The following is a 22,891-nucleotide window of genomic DNA, read 5'->3' as shown; positions in this document are numbered from 1 at the left end:
GAGTGGGAGTCACTTCCAAGAAAGAAGATCCTTTTCCACTGATGCTTAAAGCGGTTGGTAGTTGAGGTAGGAAGTATCTAAGGGAACTTGTATCCCTAGATACTTAAAAGAATTTGCAGCCCACTTAAAGGGTAAGTTATGATGTAATGTAGCCACACTATCGGCTGGGAGGTTAACATTTCATACTACCTGCAGAATTGCAGGTAGAGATATATGGGGTTGGGTGGCATAAAGTAGTAGGTCATCTGCAAAAACAGCCATTTTGTGGTGGACCCTGCCAAGCTGCAACCCACCCAGACCTAATGGTATTGGCCAGAGATTCCATAATTAGAATACACACTCACCGGCCACTTTATTAGGTACACCTGTCCAACTGCTCGTTAACACTTAATTTCTAATCAGCCAATCACACGGCGGCAACTCAGTGCATTTAGGCATGTAGACATGGTCAAGACAATCTCCTGAAGTTCAAACCGAGCATCAGTATGGGGAAGAAAGGTGATTTGAGTGCCTTTGAACGTGGCATGGTTGTTGGTGCCAGAAGGGCTGGTCTGAGTATTTCAGAAACTGCTGATCTACTGGGATTTTCACGCACAACCATCTCTAGGGTTTACAGAGAATGGTCCGAAAAAGAAAAAACATCCTGTGAGCGGCAGTTATGTGAAAATGCCTTGTTGATGCCAGAGGTCAGAGGAGAATGGGCAGACTGGTTCGAGCTGATAGAAAGGCAACAGTGACTCAAATCGCCACCCGTTACAACCAAGGTAGGCAGAAGAGCATCTCTGAACGCACAGTACGTCGAACTTTGAGGCAGATGGGCTTCAGCAGCAGAAGACCACACCGGGTGCCACTCCTTTCAGCTAAGAACAGGAGACTGAGGCTACAATTTGCACAAGCTCATCGAAATTGGACAGTAGAAGATTGGAAAAACGTTGCCTGGTCTGATGAGTCTCGATTTCTGCTGCGACATTCAGATGGTAGGGTCAGAATTTGGCGTCAACAACATGAAAGCATGGATCCATCCTGCCTTGTATCAATGGTTCAGGCTGGTGGTGGTGGTGTCATGGTGTGGGGAATATTTTCTTGGCACTCTTTGGGCCCCTTGGTACCAATTGAGCATTGTTGCAACGCCACAGCCTACCTGAGTATTGTTGCTGACCATGTCCATCCCTTTATGACCACAATGTACCCAACATATGATGGCTACTTTCAGCAGGATAATGCGCCATGTCATAAAGCTGGAATCATCTCAGACTGGTTTCTTGAACATGACAATGAGTTCACTGTACTCAAATGGCCTCCACAGTCACCAGATCTCAATCCAATAGAGCATCTTTGGGATGTGGTGGAACGGGAGATTCGCATCATGAATGTGCAGCTGACAAATCTGTGGCAACTGTGTGATGCCATCATGTCAATATGGACCAAAATCTCTGAGGAATGCTTCCATCACCTTGTTGAATCTATGCCACGAAGAATTGAGGCAGTTCTGAAGGCAAAAGGGGGTCCAACCCGTTACTAGCATGGTGTACCTAATAAAGTGGCCGGTGAGTGTATAAAAGCGGAGAAAGTGGGCAGTTACAAATCTGAAATGGAGCAAAAAGACTACCATTAATCCGAATCATGGCTGTAGGGTGGGAGTACAAGGCCATAAATCATGACAACATGTGGGGCCCCAAACCTATGTACCGCAAGGTTGACCTCCAAAAAGTCCCAGCTTAGGTGGTCGAAAGCCTTTTCGTCATGGACAGATAGACGGCACAAAGGAACTCCCTGGAGGCGAGCCCCATCAAGGATAAACATTTAAATGCGTTGTTCCTCTCTTGCCTACCCGGAACAAACCCCACTTTTGAATTAAACCGAGATCAGAGACTGAAGTCGCATTGCAATAATCTTGGATTAAATTTTAAGGTCTATATTAATAAGAAGATGGTCCAAAAATGAGCACAGTAGGAAGCATCCTTCCCAGGTTTGGGAATAACGGCTATATTTGCCATCATCGCCTGGTCCTGAACACAAGCGTCCCTCGCAATTTTGTTATAGGAGACTGGAAGCGGGTCTGCAATGTTTTGGCTTTGGAATTTAAAGAATCTGGAAGAAAACCCATCAGAGCCAGGACTTTGCCAAAATGTTTGATCCTTAACAACCTGGGCAAGCTCCTCTGGGGTAAAGTCATCCTCCAGACCCCAGGCCACTGGCTTGGCGATAGGCATTGGAGCAAATTCAGATAGAGTGGAGACATTGACGGCTTACCTATTGGAACATAAAGCTTGTACAGGGAAGCATAGAACTGTCAGACCCCTTCAAGAGTATCGGAGGGTGCCTGAAAAACACCTTTAGAGGGGGAATTAATGGTCATAACTCTAGAAGACATTAAGCATGGATGCAACGCTCTGGGCAGCCACCTCTCACATTTATTCCCATATTCAAAGAACCCATAATGTAAGTGATCCCTAGCACAAAGGGTCTTCTGATCTGCAGGATCTGCTGCTGCTAACCCTAACAGAAGATATCTCTGCCCACAATATGTCTAATAAACAACATAGATCGGATAACTTCAACGAATCCGGAGTGACAAAAAGGGACTTCAAATTAAAGGCATTTTGCCTCTTAAACCCAGCCCAATGTGACATAAATACCCTACGGAGGTCACATTTCAGACCCTCCCCCATGATAGGGGCATTGACTGGGTTAATGGAGTTCAAGGACTTAAACCTATCAATAATGTTCTTGATCTCTGGCAAACAAACCACATACTTCAAAAGCTGGTCATTGAGGCGCCAAGAGAAATGTTTCTGAGAAGGCGAGTGCGGGCAAATTGCATGGTCTTGACTCTAGAAGTGAATCTATAGAGCTAGAGATCAAGAAGAAAATACCAACAGGACGTCCACGCAACTTTACGTTTTATGGATGTTAGAATGGTGGCTTTAATCTCTCTGGGTGGGATGTAAGACTTGGAATAGGTCCACTAATTGGAGTCTGGCATCTCCTTTTTTAGTCTACTGATGGCTGCAAAAGAAAGGGAAGACTTGCCCTCAGACGTGTCCAATAGAGGATCTAGGGGACATTCAGGTCTCCCGCTAAGATGATACATGAACCCCCGGCAAAAGCCACCAGATCCTCCAGAACACGAATGATACATGAGTGTGTTGGGAAAATATACAATAAGCTCCCGATGAGAATGGACAGTGTCACACAGGCCCTCATGGCATTCCTCCAGAACTCTATGGTCCACATGTTTAATCAGACATGATAACTTTCAGGTCTTTTTTTATGGGAGGCCTCTAATTTTTCCAAGGGGATCTTTCAAGTCCTCTCTGGTAGGTATTGCCATGATATGAGCCTTCCAATCCCAATCCTCTGGGGGAGGTAAGGACGCAGATGAGACGCCAGGCCAGGGGGCTCTGCCGTCAGGTGCATTGGGGTCAGAGGGAGTAGGGCTATGGACTAATGCCCAGCATGGAAAAACTGCAGGAAGACAGAAGGGTCTTTACCCCTTGTCGGGGGGAGTCTGATTATTTTTTTGTTTCTTTGTGTTTCTAGCTACAAGGAAACCGACATCAACTGTAAAAGTGCCAGTTCACACTTTAAATGTTCACTTTAAAGTAAATACCTCTCGTTTCCTGGCACCTTGAAACAAAATTTTAGATTTGTATGTAAGAGGAGATTCTCTTCTCAAAGAAGTGAGATTCTAGGTACCACAAAGCTGAAGTTATAGCCCTTTGAAGACTGGACTTATCTCATACTTTCTTGGCCATAAGGTACGGCCCTGTGAGGATGTCCTTGGCAGGGAAAGGGTTAACTCCCTGTATCTCCAGTTTAATAGATGCCAGAACTACTAGCCTGTTACAATCTTCAAGATTAAATGTTCCATTCTTTAAAATTATACCTAAACCATGTTTCTGCAAACTACAGAAACTACAATTGCCCCCCCCCCCCCCTCCGTGACTCATCACTGTTAATTTTCACATAACTTTGAAGGAATTTTTTTTAAAGGTAAGGGGGTGAAATTTCACATAAAAGAGGGAATTATAGATGAGAAAATTTTGCTCCAACATGCATGACATGTTTTTATGCAGTGTAATCTTTTTCTTTGTCCCCATTTTATCACCCAATGGGGGACATTTATCATTGCCCTTTGTTTTAGGTGCATCTTTGTGCAGTTGGCATTACTTACAAAGTACTTACATTACTTGCAACTTTTCCAACACAGAACTGCAAACTGTAAGTGACTTGAATAGGAGGTGTATGTTTATGTGAGGTAATTCCGCAGGGCCTTGAAATGTCAAATCTATTAACTGCAACTGGTGTATGTAATTACTTACCCCAACCATTACTATACAAGGAATTATTTAAATATTTTCAATATGCTATCAAAGAATGGTATCCATACATTTTTTTTTTAATTCTATCATTACAAAAACTTTAAAAAAGTAAAAAAAAACACAAAAATTACATTACAACAACTATATAAGAATTTAAGATCTTCGCAACTTTGCGCCAACAGTCAGAGTGACTAGCGGCTTAATAAACAAGTTTCTCACAAAGTGGCACAATGTGCAACAAACTCCAACCAAACCAGAGGAGTAAATTTAACACTCACCAAGGACACCCATGATAATTTACACAATTCAAATAATAGACATAGACCATTTACAAGATGGGAGGTAATGATACATGTCCCCAAATATACTTATTGGGCTTCCAACTGTCAGGGGGGTGGTCCTTAGCCCAGAGTCAGCATATTGGGTTCAGTAACTAGCAGTACTGATTCACAGGAACAATGGGGCAACACCTACACCCCAGATTCTGGGGGACTAACTTTGGGCCCACCACTGATAAAAATAACATAGTTTATGGAGAAGGAAACAAATGGCTCTGTTCTCAGTTTAGTGGGCATAAATTGTAACTGCAGGCTTAGCTTTCATGCATGCCAAAGGGTGCCAAGCTTGCAGGAGGGCCTCTCAATAAAAAACATGGACAACCCTATAATCAAATTCATTTTTTTAAGTTCTTCTTTCCTGTGAGTATTTAAACAGACTAAATATGGTTGCTTTGCCAAAGAAAAACTTCTGGCTGATTTCATCCCTTGGGCATTTTGTAGCCATCCTGGAGCCTTGTGAACAGACTTGTAGAACTCCCCCCTGGCCCTTAGGCTTTAAATACAGCCAGGTCTAACAATGTCAACTCTCAGAATGTCAAAAATACCCAAGAGAGTAGAAATATCAGGAGCCGAGCCAGGTGTAAGCCTGTGACTGATGCTTCTACCTCACTAAATAGAAGAAAGATTATCTCAATCCCACTATGATGAAAACAGGAGTGCGATAATCCACTTAGTGGAAACAACAGGTTACGATTGTAGAAGAGCGCACTGTGTTATTGGTTTGGTCAAGCACATGGTAATTCTCAGAAGATCTGAAATGTTATTCTGCCATTCCCACACGTTTCTACAGTATGTCATGCTGGAAAATCACCTGATCTCATTCATTGGAGTAGTTGTAGGCTGACACAGGTATATTGTTATATATTTTATCAGATCCAAGTCCACAAGAAAATGCATTTTTCCAAGAGGTGCTTTTTGCATTTTTTCACCAATTGCATTACATTTGGATTTTTTTTTACTACTTCCCGGTACACGGCATGGAATATTAATTACCGTCACTATGAAGTGCAATTTGTTACACAGAAAACAAGCTCTCATACAGATCATTGGTTGGGAAAATGGAAAGAGCTTTGTAGGAACCTGTTACAGTCTGTATATGTGCAAATGTGCTGACAGGTTCCCTTTAAGCTGTTTGACGACATACTGAAACTAGGCCAATTTCTGCTGAGTGTTTCCCTTTCGTCAGTGGCATAACTATGAGAGACTGAAAAAAAAATCTATACATATTTGTACAAACTTATTCATACAATTACACACATTTACATACTTATATCTCCTTCACACTCTGCACCGTACAGAGCAATGAAGAGTTATGAAGAGGGTGCCGCCATCTTTGTTGAGATTGCTGCTCCCTGTGACATCATCTGGGAGCCGCGATTGGTTGCCTAACAGCCTCGGTCCTGCGTCAGAACCAATGCACCAGTGGCTCACTGTAATGAATCCTATGTAAAAATGCCACATACTGCAAAAACCTAAAAATTCTAATCCCCCCCCCTTTCCTTAGAAAGATGTATAACTAAATAAACAGTAAAAATCACAAATGCGTTAGGTATCGCTGCATCCCAAAATGCCAGATCAAAATCTAAAAATGGTTAATACTGGCGGTGAACCCCTTAATGGAAAATAGCCAAATGTCCGGCTCATTTAGCAAAAAATGACAGATCACACAGCTCTGTACACCAAAATATGAAAAAGTTATCAGCGTCAGAAGATGGCGAAACAATTTTTTCCTTTCGTACACACTGTTTTAATTATTCAAAATAATTGCAGTTTAATTATTGAAAAATATTAAAACACACTAAAACCTACAAGTTTGGTATCACCGTGATTGTACCGAACTAAAGAATAAAGGAGACTAATCATTTGGAGCGCACAGAGAAAGTATTAAAATCTGAGCCCACAAGACAGCGAGGCAAATGTGTTTTCCGCCATTTTCACCATCTTTTTTTCCAGCTTCTCAGTACACATCATGGAACAATAAATAACTGCACACACGTAGTAACGCACCAGCGCTGGGACGGTTACTCTCCGTCCTGTGCGCTGCTGCAGTGATCAGAGTTACAGAGCAGGAAGTGTCAGCATGCGTCACTTCCTGCTCTGTCATGGCCTTCAGCAGTATCGGAGCACAGCTCCGATACAGCTTACAGCTAAGTTAGACTCAAGAACCCGCGTACATAGCCGCCCATCTTCCCCGCCAACCAGGCAGAGGTTTTAGTGACCGCCCCAGGCCCGGTCGCAGTCGCACCCCCTGCGACTGCAATTGGTACGCCACTGTCTTTCATATCAGACCCTCCTCTTCTTGCTCTAAATTCCTTATAGGTATAAGGAAATGTTGTTTCTTTACTAAATAATCCCTCTAAATAATAAACTTCCATTATTGTGTAACATTGGGGCAGATTTACTTACCCGGTCCATTCGCGATCCAGCGGCACGTTCTCTGCGGTGGATTCGGGTCTGCCGGGATTCATTAAGGCAGTTCCTCCGACGTCCACCAGGTGGCGCTGCTGCGCTAAAGTTCCCCGGAATGCGCTGGTATACACCGAGCCGGGCTGAGTGAAGGTAAGTGCAAGCTCCGCGACACATTTTTTTTAAAAAATGCGGCGGTTTTTCAGAATCCGTCGGGTTTTCGTTCGGCCACGCCCCCCGATTTCCGTCACGTGCATGCCAGCGCCGATGCGCCACAATCCGATCGTGTACGCCAAAATCCCGGGGAAATCGGCGCAAATCAGAAATATTTGTGGTAACACGTCGGGAAAACGCGAATCGGGCCCTTAGTAAATGACCCCCATTGTGTTGTATTTGCAAAGGTACCTGTATTCATTACATTACAGGAATTTCAGGATACAGCTTTGTAGTTATGGAACAGGCAGCTCTCTTTGGGATGAGAAATAGGAACTATTTAGCCACATATGAGTCTTTAGTACAAATGATCTCTTAGACATCTGAGTACAAATGATCAGGCCGATGGTGGGAATACTGGGGCTCCAGAGCATGGGTCCACTCTTCTGACCAGGCCCGTGACTAGAGTCCCAGTATTCCTACCCCCTGATAGCAGCCCTGGCCACTACAGCCTGTAGCATGCGCTCTCCCTGTCGATGTGTCGTCACAGCCGACCTCTGTAAACAAAAAAAGTCCGTGCAGTAATTGGCGACACCACAGATGAAAGGGCTCTGCATACATCCTTTATTATGTTCATCTCCCCCTCCATGAGCCATAAATATAAAATACTTTAAAACAAGATAACTTCTTTAAATTGAATTGCTCGAGTGCTCGTATCGAATAACGAACCCCATTAAAGTCAATGGGAGACCCAAGCATTTTTTCACTAAAAGAACAGTGCAGAGTAACACATTACAGATGTTTTCCTTGTAAGAACACATTGAAATAACACTATTCTTCACTTTGCAGGTGTTCGCGTGTGTCTCCGCTAAGTTCGGAGATGTGCACGAACATCTGGAATGTGAAGAATAGTGTTCTTTCAATGTGTTCTGCACTTAAATGGTCCTGTGTTCACTGTTTTCACTGTTTTTATTCTATTCTTCAGTTTGCAGATGTGCGCGCACATCTCCTAACTTATCGGAAGACACGCGCGAACACCTGCAATGTGAAGAATAGAATAAAAACAGTGAAAACAGTGAACACAGGAGCATTTAAGTGCAGAACACATTGAAAGAACAATATTCTTCACATCCAGATGTTCGTGCACATCTCCTAACTTAGCGGAAGACACGTGCGAACACCTGCAAAGGGAAGAATAGTGTTATTTCAATGTGTTCTTACAAGGAAAACTTCTGTAAACATGTGTAATGTGTTATTCTGCACTGTAAACACTGTTCTTCACTGTCTTTTATTAATTTAATGCTCGATCTCGTGCCGGCGAGATACTCATGCGAGCAGCGAGCCGGTCCGAGTATGCTAATACTCGACCGAGCAGTATACTCGGACGAGTATACTCGCTCATCTCTAATTATCTCATATTAGATGCTCAAGCAAAACAGACTTCAGTGCTTGATTGGTTTTTTTAGTCACTGGGGCCCTCTAGTGGTGAGATCTTGGGATATTTTGGGATAAATGTAAAGCTTAGATAACATTTACCTAGGGTCCGAGTCCGCAGGGTTTTCCGAATTTTACCGTTTTGCGCCGAATTGCCCCGCTTGCATGCCACAAAAAATGGGGGGGGGGGGCGTGGCCGTTGGAAAACCCGACAGATTCGTGAAAAATCGTGCTATAGGATAGTGATAGTGAATAGGATAGTGAACTCCGGCAGACCTCGACGCAGCAGCGACACCTGGTGGACATCGGGCGCACGACCTTAGTGAATTGCCAGAAGACCCGAATCCTCGTCGGAGAACGCGCCGCTGGACCACAAATGGACCGGGTAAGTAAATGAGTCCCATTGTGTTTACAGGCAGTCCCCTACTTAAGGACACCTGACTTACAGATGACCCATAGTTACAGACGGACCCCTGTGACCTCTGGTGAAGCTCTCTGGATGTTTTGCTATAGTCCCAGACTGCAATGATCAGCTGTAAAGTGTCTGTAATGTAGCTTTATTGATAATCCTTGGTCCCAATATAGCAAAAAATGTAAAAATTCAATTGTCACTTGGGCAAAAAATGTTTTGGTCTGGATGTACAATGTAACCCGGGGACTGCCTGCATTGGAAAAGCTGTGTGACCTAATCAGAAACTGAAGAGACTCCCCAACAGTTACCAGCATGTACATGTTATGGGACACTTAAAGGCATATTCTCATCTGGGCATTTACAGTGAATTGTAATTCATCTACCATATAATATATATATATATGTACACATACACTTCTTCAATTGGATGTTATTTTAAAAAATCTACCTGTGTGAATGAAAATTCTCATTGATTTGAATCACAAATAGAAACAGAAAACATCCGTCCCTTGTTATGATCACCACTGCTGGAGTGATTGTGCAAATTGACAAATTGTTTTTGCATATGAAATGTCTGGGAGTCGCTTCCTATCCCACAGCCATCCTACGGTAATGAATCCAGGTGGTCGGACATCTCACTAGTGCATGTCTGGTCAATGTTGGAAGAGTGCAGATGTGGTCATATCCTAGAATGAATATCTCGTTTCTAAGGGCTAAATTCATGAGAAATTATCTTTATGTGGGTACATTTATATATGGCACATGAATTACCGTATATTCCGGCGTATAAGACGACCTGGTGTATAAGACGACCCCCCTACTTTCCTGTTAAAATATAGAGTTTAAGATATATTCGCCGTATAAGACTACCCCTTTTCCAACGCATATAAAACACCGGTAAAAGTTAAAAAAAAATCTGATTTGAATTTAACATGGTCCTTTTTTTAATTTAAATTCTTATGACATGCAGGTGTATAGCAGGAAAACTGTCGCTCATAAACATAAGGCATACAACAACATTACCATCGTCCATTTTACTGTAAATGTTACCATACTGTACCTTAAATTTTTATTTTATTAAATATTCCATGCCATGTACTCAGAAGCGGGAAAAATATTCCAAATCCAATGAAAATGGTGAAAAAACGCATTTGCACCATTTTCTTGTGGGCTTGGATATTACGTCTTTCACTGGGCGCCCGAAATGACATGTCTACTTTATTATTTGGGTCGGTACGAGTAAGGGGATACCAAATTTGTATAGGTTTTATAATGTTTTCATACATTTACAAAAATGAAAACCTCCTGTACAAAAATTATTTTTTTGATTTTTGCCAACTTCTGGCGCTAATAACTTTTTTATACTTTGGTGTACGGAGCTGTGGGTGGTGTCATTTTTTGCGAAATTTGAAAATATTTTCAATGATATCATTTTTAGGACTGTACAACCTTTTGATCACTTTTTATAGATTTTTTTTATATTTTTCAAAATGGCAAAAAAGTGCATTTTCGACTTTGGGCGCTATTTTCCGTTGCGGGGTTAAACGCATTGAAAAACCGTTATCATATTTTGATCGGGCATTTTCGGACGCGACGATACCTAATGTGTTTATGATTTTTACTGTTTATTTATATTTATGTCAGTTCTAGGGAAAGGGGGGTGATTTGAAATTTTAGTTTTTTTTATTAGAATTTTTTTTTTTTACTTTTTTTTATTTTTATTTATACTATTTTTCAGACTCCCTAGGGTACTTTAACCCTAGGTTGTCTGATCGATCCTACCATATACTGCCATACTACAGTATGGCAGTCTTCGGAAGACCCGAGGACAAATAAATCCCCTGGAACGGTGAGGTATTGTAGTTTATATCCATATAGTTCTTGTAGTGCCCATACCTGAGAGTTGAAATTCTAAGTCCCTGCGCACGCGTGTAATGGTAAGTTCCATCAAGGAAGCTGGAGAAAATTCTAAGTCCCCGCGCATGCGCACGTGAACGGTTAACGTCAAGAGGGAAGCTGGAGGGATTTGAAGTCCTTGCGCAGACGCAGGGTGGGAGAGAGGCGTGCACAAATTCATGCCCTCGGTCCTCCGTTCCAAGTTGGGTAGGATGTGGCCAATGGGACTCGTCAGATGTATTGAAACCCCATTGGTCGAACTGCAACAGGAGTTGCCATTGGCTGGCAATGAATGGGAGGGTACAATGACGACACAAACGGAGGTTTTAAGAATTGGAGCTTCGTTTGGAAGAGCACACTCTAGCCCCGGCACCCCTGAGGACGCCCCTAATGTGGCGAAACATGTCGGGGGGGGGGGGGCGTTTGTGTGGAACAAGTTTTTAGATAGCAGGCACAGTGTGTGTGTGAATATCAATGAGTGAATGAAGGCGAGGGAGAGATCAGTGTAGAATGATCGATACTACAATGAATAGATAAAACTCATCAAAAGTCCTAGAATCGATAGGATCTTTAGTGCCTGTATAGATTAGTGAGCCCGTTGACAGTGAAGACTAACTGCCAGCTGGGCTCTCATAAGTAGATACCTAAGGAAAGTAGTGTGCATGAGACGATACATGTACGTAAAGAACTGACACTAAGGTTATTGGTGTGTATGAGACGGTACATCTACTAAGTGAACGGATACTATGTTTATGTACAGAACAATTACAACAAGAGTTGCAACATTGTAGCTCTATCACCAGAAGGATAAGACTGCTAATTATCGTCAAACTAACGGCACTACACTGACACCTAGTGGTGAGAAGGATTACACACTAAGATCCTAGGACTCTTTAAATCCAGTTGCCCTTGTTCCACGATGCATCACACAATAAAGTCTCCACGATGGCCTGCATAATTTTAATAGAATATAGAATTTGTCCAACCCAAAATTTGTTTTGGATATTATAGTTTGATATTAGTTTTAAAAGCATCAATAAAAGTGAAGTTTTAATGACAAATGAGTTTCAGTGAGGCTTTAGGCCTTTTTTGTGAATAGCTGAGAGTTTGCTACAATTGTAACATACTTTTGTAAGCTAAATACGTTTTTGGCACAAATCTCTATCCTATGTTGATGGTTTGAGATGGTGTATTAGTTCAGAGAAGTGGTAAAACTAAAAGAGGTCACAGTTGTAACTAGACCCTAGACCCTGTCATCAATTGACCTAATAAACTACTAGAAGTATGCAGTTGAACAGCTTAACACCTTCTAGATCATGTTTTTTTCATTGCTCAATGTGATGGCATCATCCAGAAAATGAACTTTGAAGTGAGCTGCAAATTGGTTATATAAAGTCATGGAGGCGGCGAGCTCAGCACTGAAGTCAAGCTCTCCCTGCCTCTGAATGCTTCCTCCCCTGTGATTGATATCATAAACAAAACTTCAGGAGATCTGGTTCGTGATGTGTCTGGATGCAGCACCATCAATTACAGTCATTTTGAGATGAGGAGAGCTTGACTTCAGTGTTAAACTTTCCACCTTCTTGAATTTATACAACCACATTACATTTCACTTCAAAGTTGATTATCTGGATGATGCCACTGCAATGGGCCATGAAATAGACATGATCTAGAAAGCTGCTTGATGATATACTGGTAGTGGTGTCTTATGTCAATTTTATCTGACAGGTTCCCTTTAAAGGAAACCTACCATTTCAAATAGTAGGTGTGAGCTGTAAGTACCGAGCACCAGCTCAGGGTGAGCTGGTGCCGGTAGTTACTTTCGTTAGTGTTATTAACCGCTGTATCGCTGTTTTAACACTTTTTAAACTTTATAGCAGAAGCTGCTATTTACAGCTTACCCCTACCATTTGAAATGGTAGGTTTCCTTTAATGCTAGGAATGTAACCCCCTTGTGCTGATCATACATCTGTTATTGATCCTAGAGGAGCGGACATAAGCTGGTCATTTGTTCAGTGAACCAGCTGCCATTTCAAAGCCAATCCACTTCTGTGAATGGAGGGGTTTAATGACTTGTTCCTCATCCTATAGTTCAGAGTGTACAAAGTATCATTGTGGATTTGGGATGCTCTCCTCTTGTGCTTATGTTTCTCTGATGAAAAAAATAATACAATTTTCCAATATACTTTCTTTATCAATTCCTCACGGTTTTCTAGATCTCTGCTGTCATTCTATAGGAAGCTTTGTTGTTTACTTCCAGGGGACAGAAATGGTCACACAGGTGCGCGACTCGTTATCACACGGAGTATAATCAGAGCTGTGGGTTATAACGAGCCGTGCACGTGTGCGACCATGGTCAGATTTCTGCCTACAGGAAGTAAACATAGAAGTTTTCTATAGAATGACAGCAAGCACAGATCTAGAAAACTATGAGGAATTGATACAGAAAGTATATTGGGAAAATGTATAACTTTTTATTATTCAACCAATATCAGCTACTTGTTGAAATGGGAATAACCCTTTAAGTTAAACCACATCCCTAATCCTCCATAGTCCCCCCTCCTCACATAATAAAATGCATAAACAAAAAACCTCCATGTTTCTGCAGGTCCAGAGCCTAGAGGACTGGCGGCCTGTTTTGACTGGATATCCAATGTCCTATCTATATGAATTTTCATTCTATGGAAATAAGTAACATTTCTATTCGCTATCACCAAGCAAAGATCTTGACAATATGAATTGTACACATACTAGTTACCTAAGACAAATTATTAACATTACAGTCATTAATATTTTAGGTATTTGGGCCAGGAAACAGCTTCCAAGAGGCAAGAAATTTGGACCGTTTGTTGGAGAGAAGAAGAAGCGATCTCAAGTGAAGAACAATGTCTACATGTGGGAGGTAGGGATGTCTTGAGTCCAAGATTCTGAGTCTGAGATTAAGAAACATTTCTTCTCTGCTGCATTTCTTATTAAATAAACCTTTTCAAGCAGAATATACGGAAACTTGATTCATATTTCATCCCCCATTGTCTTAATTCAAGCAGCTATCACTCAATAATAGAAATAAAAAAATAGAAAAAACAAAGCTTCTCTTTCAAAATGTAAGATGAATAAAATTGTTAATCTATTTAGTTTAAATACCAGAGTTTGTCTTATTGAAAAATATAAAAATAGCAGTTAGGATCTCTGATTAAGAGCAGAAACATGTGGTCTGCTCTGCAAGATGTAAAATTGTAGTGTCACAGGTCCTTTTTATGTAGGTACATTGTAATGTTTACAGCAGCAGAGGAGGATGGTACCTTTTACATAGGGGCAGTCCATAGGCATAATTGTATCACGGCGATAATTTCACATAATATGCAAGTAGAAAATTTAATGTAACTCTTGTTTATGTTGTCCTGTGGCTGCTATGCTAGCAATGATTCTTCTATGCATGGATATCCTGTCATAATAGTGATGTCACATGACAGGATATCCCTGAACTTGTTGTTTACTTGGTAACCCAAGAGCAAGTACAATGGAATGTACTCTAACTGACCAAAAATAATAATAATGCGTACAGGTGCGGTCTTGACATGTGTAGGTGGTAGAGGAAATATACATGGCAGTATTCGGCTCAGTATCTTAATGCAAAACCTGGTGTGGAATCTTCAGAGAGGGTAGAGAAATACTGCAGTAATATACCATACCTCCCAATTTGTGGACAAGAGAAAGAGGGACAAAAAGTCCCTCCCCCTTTTTCCTAAACCACGCCCTTTGCCCCACCTACAAGCATAGTTTAATATCGACCTTAATGGCCCCCACAAAGTACAATTCCCCCTTACTGTGGCCAACCCCCTATGGACCCCCTATAATACACCTTAATGCAACTCAGCAACATATAAAACCCCTCTTTAATGTTATGCACATCTGACTTCTTCAGACATCATGTGAGAAGGTAGCAGGGGCTGATCCCACTTCCTCCTGTTCCCAATATTTTGGCTGCTCTGCAGCTCTAATGTGCATGGCCAGGAGGAGGGACAATCCAGGGGAGGGAGGGGCAGCCTGCGGCGTTTTCCCAACCCCCCCCCCTCCCGGGACAGCAGGACAGCGCCCAAAAACCAGGATTGCTCCGCTGAATCTGGGATGAACATGGCCTTGAAATGAACTGGAAGACATTATGCCCATTTTAAAGATGTTGCAACAGGGTCTATCATTAGAATGAGAAAAGGTATCTGGAGGTATCGGTGGTATGTGAGGGCACAAATGGTGAACACGCCCTCGATGGTTCAGACAGACTGCCGATAGAGAGAATGACTCGAACTGCCCACAAGCACAAGCAATTCCAATTAAATCTTTGTGATCTGTTGACATTTTTATTACACACCCCTGTCTATGGGTGGAGCATTTACACCAAAGAAATATGGTGTTGCATGCCAATTATGTGTCCTGCCTTTGTGAGCCAGACACCATTGCCACCTTTTGCAGTAGTGTCATCTACAAGAAACCTGGACTGCTACAGACTGGAAATATATCGGCTTTAGCGACAAATTCAGATTTTCTTTTGGATCAACATATGGAGGACTTGGGTTGAGTGCATAAAGTGGTTGTAGCAAGTTCGGATAGTGGATAACAATCTACTTGGTGGGATTCCGACTGCTGGGATCTCCACCGATTGCAAGAATGGTCCCTCTCCATTAGCAAGAACTTGAGTCTGGCTCTCACTAATTGAATGAAGTGGCAGGTCAAGCACACTTCCTGACGCTCCATTCAACACTATGGTAGTGCAGCAATGTGACAGCTCCACAATATGTGCAAAGCATCCTGTGGCCGGATGTGCTGCCTCTTATGGCAAACAATGTTTTTTATTAAGATAATGCTTGTCCACACAATGCAAGCGTTTTCAGCCAGATTGAAACTCTTTCTTGGTTTGCCTTTTTATTGCCAATCCAGCCACAGCCTCAGGCACCTACTAATCTATAGGTCCTGTTGCAACATTTGTTGGCAAATATACTGAAAGATACCATATAGAATTGTCATGCTCTTATGCCCAACCACATTTCTTGTACAACACTAGTGGCAGCCCAAAAGGCAATTGGAGCCTTCTTCCAATTTACAGGTTTCACCAATATTCTTATACTTTCAATGTAATCTTCCTCCTACATTATCATTACGATCACAAACATTTTGTTGATGTGTGTATATATATTACTACAGGGATCAGGAGAAAAAATAGACAGAAAAGTCATTTATTTTATCTTTTATATCCCAAATCAAATCCCAACAGATAAGAGTATTTGATGTCTAGACCACTCTACCAATTCACAGTGTGATTCCATATTCACAAGACAAGGTCAGATTAATGTCTCGCAAGCAATTCCTTTCTTTCACATCATAAATGGAGCTTCAGGCAGAGGAACGTTTGATATAAAATAAGGCGTATAAGACTGCGAATGTATCTGCGGGAGGCCGTTCCACGGTTAAGTTCTCACAGTGTCGGGTCCATTACATTAATCTAGCTCACTGCACTCAATATGTCTGAGCTTTGTCAAGATTTTCCCATGTACATCTCTGATGTATGTGGTTGTAGAACTAATTATTGGTATATGTGGCTTACACCTTCCCATTTTAAAATATCTATACTGCACTCACCTGTATAGAAAGGACAGTGTGCTATACAGCTGAAAAGAAGTGTGCCAACACATACCACTCACTTTTTCATTTCTCCACTTTGGATTTCTGTTATTTGTGTTGTTATATAGCTCCAGGAAGTAAGAACTCCTAAGGCCTCTTTCACACTTGCGTTTTTCATGCGCGTGTTCTACGTGTACTTTTGACGTGCAGAAATTGCATTGTACTCTGACCCTTTGTAATAAAACGCATACACGCAAGGTTTTTTTAAGGGGGAATTTAAATCTCAGCGTGCTCTACTTTTGCAAGTCACACAAAAATACTGAAAACTGATTGAAATCTAAGTTTTTCACTGACCAAACCCTGATCGCACCCTGATCAGACCATGACGTGATCTGCAACGCAAGTGTGAAAGAGGCCTTAGGGCAGTGCTTCTCAACCTGTGGGTCGCGACCCTGGCGGGGGTCGAACGACCAAAGCACAGGGGTCGCGACTCTATTACGTTTTTGGCGCAATTCACGGCAAAAACGGAATAAAGCATGTGTGCAATAAGCACTCACTGCTTGAGGACCGGTGGCTGCTGTATACAGGGGAAGCTTGAGGACCTGTGGTGATGTCATCATCACATGACCCTCCGGCTTCTCCTCTATACAGACTCCCGCGGAACAGACTGCTCTGCTCAGTGAGGAAAAACTTCAACTTGAAGCAGCAGGTGGGAGACCAAAACTGGGGGCAGGAAGGGGGGCACTAGACCTGGGGGCAGGAAGGGGGGCACTAGACCTGGGGGCAGGAAGGGGGGCACTAGACCTGGGGGCAGGAAGGGGGGCACTAGACCAGGGGGGACCAAAACTGGGGCAGGAGGGGGCACTCTACAACTGGGGCAGCAAACGGAGGAACCAAAACTCGGGGCAGGGGGGGTGGAACTGGGGGCAGCAGGGGGGACCAAAACAGGGGGTAGGAGGGGGGGGACAAAACTGGGGGCAGGAGGGGAGCACTACAACTGGGGCAGCAAACGGAGGAATCAAAACTGGAGGCAGCAGGGGGGGCTAGAACTTGGGGCAGCAGGGGGGAGACCAGAATTGGGGCAGGAGGGGAGGGGCACTAGAAGCGGGTGGCACGAGCGGTGAACTAGAACTGGGGGCAGGAGGGGGGAACTAGAACTGGGGGCAGGAGGGGGGACTAGAACTGGGGGCAGGAGGGGGGACTAGAACTAGGGGCCAGTATTATAGTAGTTATATTTTTGTACATAGGGGGCAGTATTATAGTAGTTATATTCTTGTACATAGGGGGCAGTATTATAGTTCTGTGTTGGCATCCGACTCATATTCGGACGATGAAAAGGAGACTTTACTGGATGAGCGTCTTCTCTGATTAGTTCTATTCTTGTACATAGGGGGCAGTATTATAGTAGTTATATTCTTGTACATAGGGAGCAGTATTATAGTAGTTATATTCTTGTACATAGGGGGCAGTATTATAGTAGTTATATTCTTGTACATAGGGGGAAGTATTATAGTAGTTATATTCTTGTACATAGGGGGCAGTATTATAGTCGTTATATTCTTGTACATAGGGGGCAGTATTATAGTAGTTATATTCTTGTACATAGGGGGCAGTATTATAGTCGTTATATTCTTGTACATGGTTTGGGGTCACTGCAACATGAGGAACTGTATTGTGGGGTCACAGCATTAGAAAGGTTGAGAACCACTGCCTTAGGGAGACTTTGCCATTAAAGGCCGCCTTGCTCGCATGCAGAGACTTACATCCATTGATGCTCCACTGGATTCTGGGAAATATCCATATACATTTTCCAGGATGCAGATATATAAAAAGTGCTGTTTTTTTTTTTGTTTTTGTTTTTGGTGCACCTTTAAAATACAGTGGAAAACACTGGTCTTTTGCTGCGTCAGATTTATCACTGTGATGATGAATTCTGGTGCAGTATAAGACTGTCAATTCCTACTTTAGACTTTTAGTTGGTTTAAACTGTGCATCCGAATTTTGGGTGCACAGGCGATTTACCACAAGCCACGCCCCTTTCCCATGATGCCACACCCATCTCCGTAAGGCCACACCCCCTTAAACGTACAAGTCGGGAAAGAGCCAAAAAAAGGTCTAAATGCCATGATAACTGTGGTGCAAGAAATTTTAGACGGTGTTGGCAAACACCGGAATTGTGTTGCAAGTCTGTTTAAAAATCCTCCCCAGTGACCCAATTCTGTTCAATGTAATAAATGTGTTGCAAACTCCGACTTAGTACTAGCACGCCCCTTTAGATGCACATTCTTCCGACATGTCGGACATCGTGCAGCCGCAACACAAAACTGGTGCAAACACTAAATACATGTGCATGCAGATTTCATGTTATTGCTAGTGCAATACTTTTTCTAGAATCGGATAAGGATAAGGAGGCCTCTTGACTACTTTTGGTTACATAAATAATAGTAGTATCATAGTAGTATATAAGGCTGGAAGGAGACGCAAGTCCATCAAGTCCAACCCTTAAGAATTAAATAAATTTTATCCCCATAACCCGTGATATTTTTTCTCTCCAGAAAGTCATCCAGGCCTCTCTTGAACATGTACATAGAGTCCGCCATAACAACCTCCTGCGGCAGAGAGTTCTACAGTCTCACTGCTCTTACAGTGAAGAACCTTTGTCTATGGTGATGGTAAAATCGCCTCTCTTCTAGGCGTAGAGGATGCCCCCTTGTCCTGGTCACAGGCCTAGGTATAAAAAGGTCTTTGGAGAGATCCTTGTACTGTCCGTTCAGGTATTTGTACATTGTAATGAGGTCTCCCCTCAGCCGTCTTTTTTCTAAACTGAATAATCCCAAATTTTTTAATCTGTCAGTGTATTCTAGTTCCCCCATTCCCCTAATAATCCTGGTTGCTCTCCTCTGCACCCGTTCCAGTTCTACTATGTCCTTTTTATACACTGGTGCCCAAAACTGTACACAATATTCCATGTGTGGTTTGACCAGGGATTTGTATAAGGGCAAAACTATTTCTTTATAATGAGAATCTATTCCTCTCTTGATACATCCCATTATTTTATTTGCTTTAGCAGCAGCCGCCTGGCTCTGGTCACTAAAATTAAGTTTACCATCCACCAATACCCCCAAGTCCTTTTCAGCTTCAGTTTTACTAAGTAATTGACCGTTTAGAACATAATTATACTTTTTGTTTCCATGGCCCAAGTGCATAACTTTACATTTATCTACATTAAACCTCATCAACCATTTCTCTGCCCATCCCTCAAGCTTCCACAAATCCCTCTGTAATGCTAAACTATCGACCTCAGTATTTATTACTTTACACAGCTTAGTATCATCTGCAAATATTGAAACTTGACTGTGTAAACCCACTACAAGGTCATTAATAAAAATATTAAAAAGAAGTGGCCCCAATACTGACCCCTGTGGCACTCCACTGGTAACATCAACCCAATCTGAGAATGTGCCATTAATGACCACCCTCTGTTTTCTATCACCAAGCCAATTACTTACCCAAATACACAGATTTTCTCCTATTCCCAGCAGTCTCATTTTATATACCAACCTTTTATGTGGCACGGTGTCAAATGCCTTTGAAAAGTCCAAATATACAACATCTACAGCGTCCCCCAGATCCAGTCTTGAACTTACCTCCTCGTAGAAACCAATCAGATTAGTCTGACAGGACCGATCTCTCATAAACCCATGCTGACGCTTGGTTATAAGGTTGTGCACAGTGAGATACTCCAGGATAGCATCTCTAATAAACCCCTCAAATATTTTCCCCACCACAGACTCACGGGTCTGTAGTGTCCAGGATCACTATTTGATCCTTTTTTGTATATTGGTACCACATTTGCTATGCGCCATTCCTGTGGAACATAACCAGTCCTCAGTGAATCTTCAAATATTAAAAATAACGGTTTGTCTATCACCGTACATAATTCATGCAGAACCCGGGGGTGTATGCCATCTGACCCCGGTGATTTATCTATCTTAGTGGTTGCGAGGCGGCGCCGTACCTCTTCCTGGGTAAAACTGTTGACATTATAAAAAGAATTTACATTATTCCTCATTGTGTCTTCCACCAGGGGATTTTCCTGGGTAAAGACAGTTGAGAAGGCGACATTCAGTAGATTGGCCCTTTCCTCATCTCCTTCCACCATGACCCCCATGTTATTTCTAAGGGGACCCACACTCTCTGTTTTTAGTTTCTTATCATTTATATACTTGAAAAATAATTTGGGATTATTTTTGCTCTCCCTGGCAATATTTCTCTGTCTCTATTTTTGCGGCCTTTATCTGCTTTTTACAGGATTTATTTTTCTCTCTATAATCCTGTAATGCCTCATCGCTACCTTCACGTTTTAGCACCTTAAACGCTTTATCTTTCTCGCTTATTGCTTTCCTTACAAGACTAGTTAGCCACATAGGGTTTTTCTTGTTCCTTTTATGCTTTTTCCCATAAGGTATGTGTTTTTCACAGTACTTTTTTAGAATATATGAGAAAAAGTCCCATTTTTGGGGGGGGCTTTTGTCTTTGAGAACATTATCCCAGTCTATGCCTTTAAGGTCTTCCCTTAGTTGCTGAAAATTTGCCCTCCTGAAGTTTAGAGTGTTGGTTGCCCCTTCACTAACGCTCTTAGTAAAGCGTAATACAAAATCAATGATATTATGATCACTATTCCCCAGGTTCCCCCCAACCTGTAGTTTTGATACCGTATCAGGTCTGTTGGTCAGTATAAGGTCCAGCAGTGCCCCCCTTCTTGTTGGCTCCAGGACTAGTTGCGACAGGTAATTGTCTTTTGTTGTTGATAAGAACCTGCTACCTTTGAAGGACCTGCAGGTCTCTGCCCCCCAGTCGATATCTGGGTAATTGAAGTCTCCCATGATAAGTACTTCACCTTGCTTTGAAGCCGCATCCATTTCACTTATCAGCATTTCCTCTGCTGCCTCCATTATATTTGGAGCCTTATAACAAACCCCTAGTAATATTTTATTATTCTTTTTCCCTCCTCTTATCTCAACCCATAGGGACTCCACATTTGCGTTACTGATGTCATCTCGCAGGACGGGCTTGAGGCAAGAATTCACATATAAACAAACCCCTCCACCTTTTTTATTTATACAATCCTTTCTAAAAAGACTATAACCATCTATAGTAACAGCCCAGTCATAGCTACAGTCCAGCCATGTCTCGCTGATACCCACTATATCATATTTCCGCTCCAACATCAAGAGTTCCAGTTCCATAGGGAGGCTTGTTTGTGAGGCTTCTGGCATTTGTGTACATACACTTTATATGGTTTTCCCTGTCCGTATTCCTTTTGTCCTTATTCCCCAATCTCATTCCAGCCCCTCTTCCTCCCCCATGGACTATGACTCTTCCCAGCTCTCTATGTACACTATCTATTTCCCCTGCACAAGTGTAGTTGCCCTCCCCCCAGGTCTCTAGTTTAAACACTCCTCCAACCTTCGAGCCATTTTTTCCCCTAAAACAGCGGCCCCCTCCCCATTGAGGTGCAGCCCATCCCTACTGTAGAGCCTGTAGCCGACAGAAAAGTAAGTCCAGTTCTCCATGAACCCAAAACCCTCCTTCCTACACCAACTTTTGAGCCACTTATTTACCTCCTTGATCTCCCGCTGCCTTTCTGGTGTGGCACGTGGTACAGGCAGTATTTCGGAGAAAATTACTTTTGAGGTCCTTGCCCTGAGCTTATGGCCTAAATCTCTGAAATCATTTTTAAGGACCTTCCACCTACCTTTTACTTTGTCATTAGTGCCAATGTGGACCATGACCGCTGGTTCCTCACCACCCCCTCCCAGTAATCCGTCAACCCGATCCGCAACATGCCGAACCCGAGCACCCGGCAAACAACACACTGTTCGGTATGCACGGTCTTTGTGACAGATTGCCCTGTGTGTTCCCCTAATAATCGGATCTCCCACTACCAGCACCTGTCTGACCTTGCCTGTGCTCCCATTACCCTTCTTATTGGAGCAGACATTCCCCTGGTTGCTAGCGGCCACATCTTTCTGCAGCATTGCTACCCCAGAGCTGATATCCCCCTCATCCACCAGCCTGGCAAACTTATTGGGGTGCACCAGATCAGGACTAGACTCCCTACAACTCTTCCCTCTACCCCGCCTTCTACATGTTACCCAACTAGCTGCCCCCTCACTCTGCACCTCCATACTTCCCTCCCCACACCCATCTTCCCCAGAGCAGCAAACTTCGTTCCATATTATCAATTGCCCGCAGCCTTGAAACTTGCTCATTTAGATCCAGAATCTGGGCTTCCAGATGAGCAAGCT

The 22,891-nt window shown here is 42.7% G+C and overlaps 1 protein-coding gene across 6 annotated transcripts in view; it reads left to right on the top strand.

The window, feature by feature from the left end:
- Nucleotides 1–22,891, top strand: part of PRDM2 (PR/SET domain 2) — a 101,179-nt gene that overhangs the window by 31,178 nt on the left and 47,110 nt on the right. For 5 of the 6 annotated variants that reach the window (XM_072156154.1, XM_072156152.1, XM_072156153.1 and 2 more), the window contains one exon: nt 13,763–13,866. In XM_072156154.1, coding sequence (XP_072012255.1) covers nt 13,763–13,866 — 104 coding nt within the window. Of the gene's footprint in view, nt 1–13,762; nt 13,867–17,175; nt 17,290–22,891 lie in introns of those variants that run through there. The other variant, XM_072156155.1, reaches the window with a different exon arrangement.

The sequence above is a fragment of the Engystomops pustulosus genome, chromosome 6 (genome assembly GCF_040894005.1).
Source record: "Engystomops pustulosus chromosome 6, aEngPut4.maternal, whole genome shotgun sequence".
NCBI lineage: Eukaryota > Metazoa > Chordata > Amphibia > Anura > Leptodactylidae > Engystomops > Engystomops pustulosus.
Note: the sequence above shows the minus strand (reverse complement) of the source record. Positions and strands in the feature narration are given on the sequence as shown.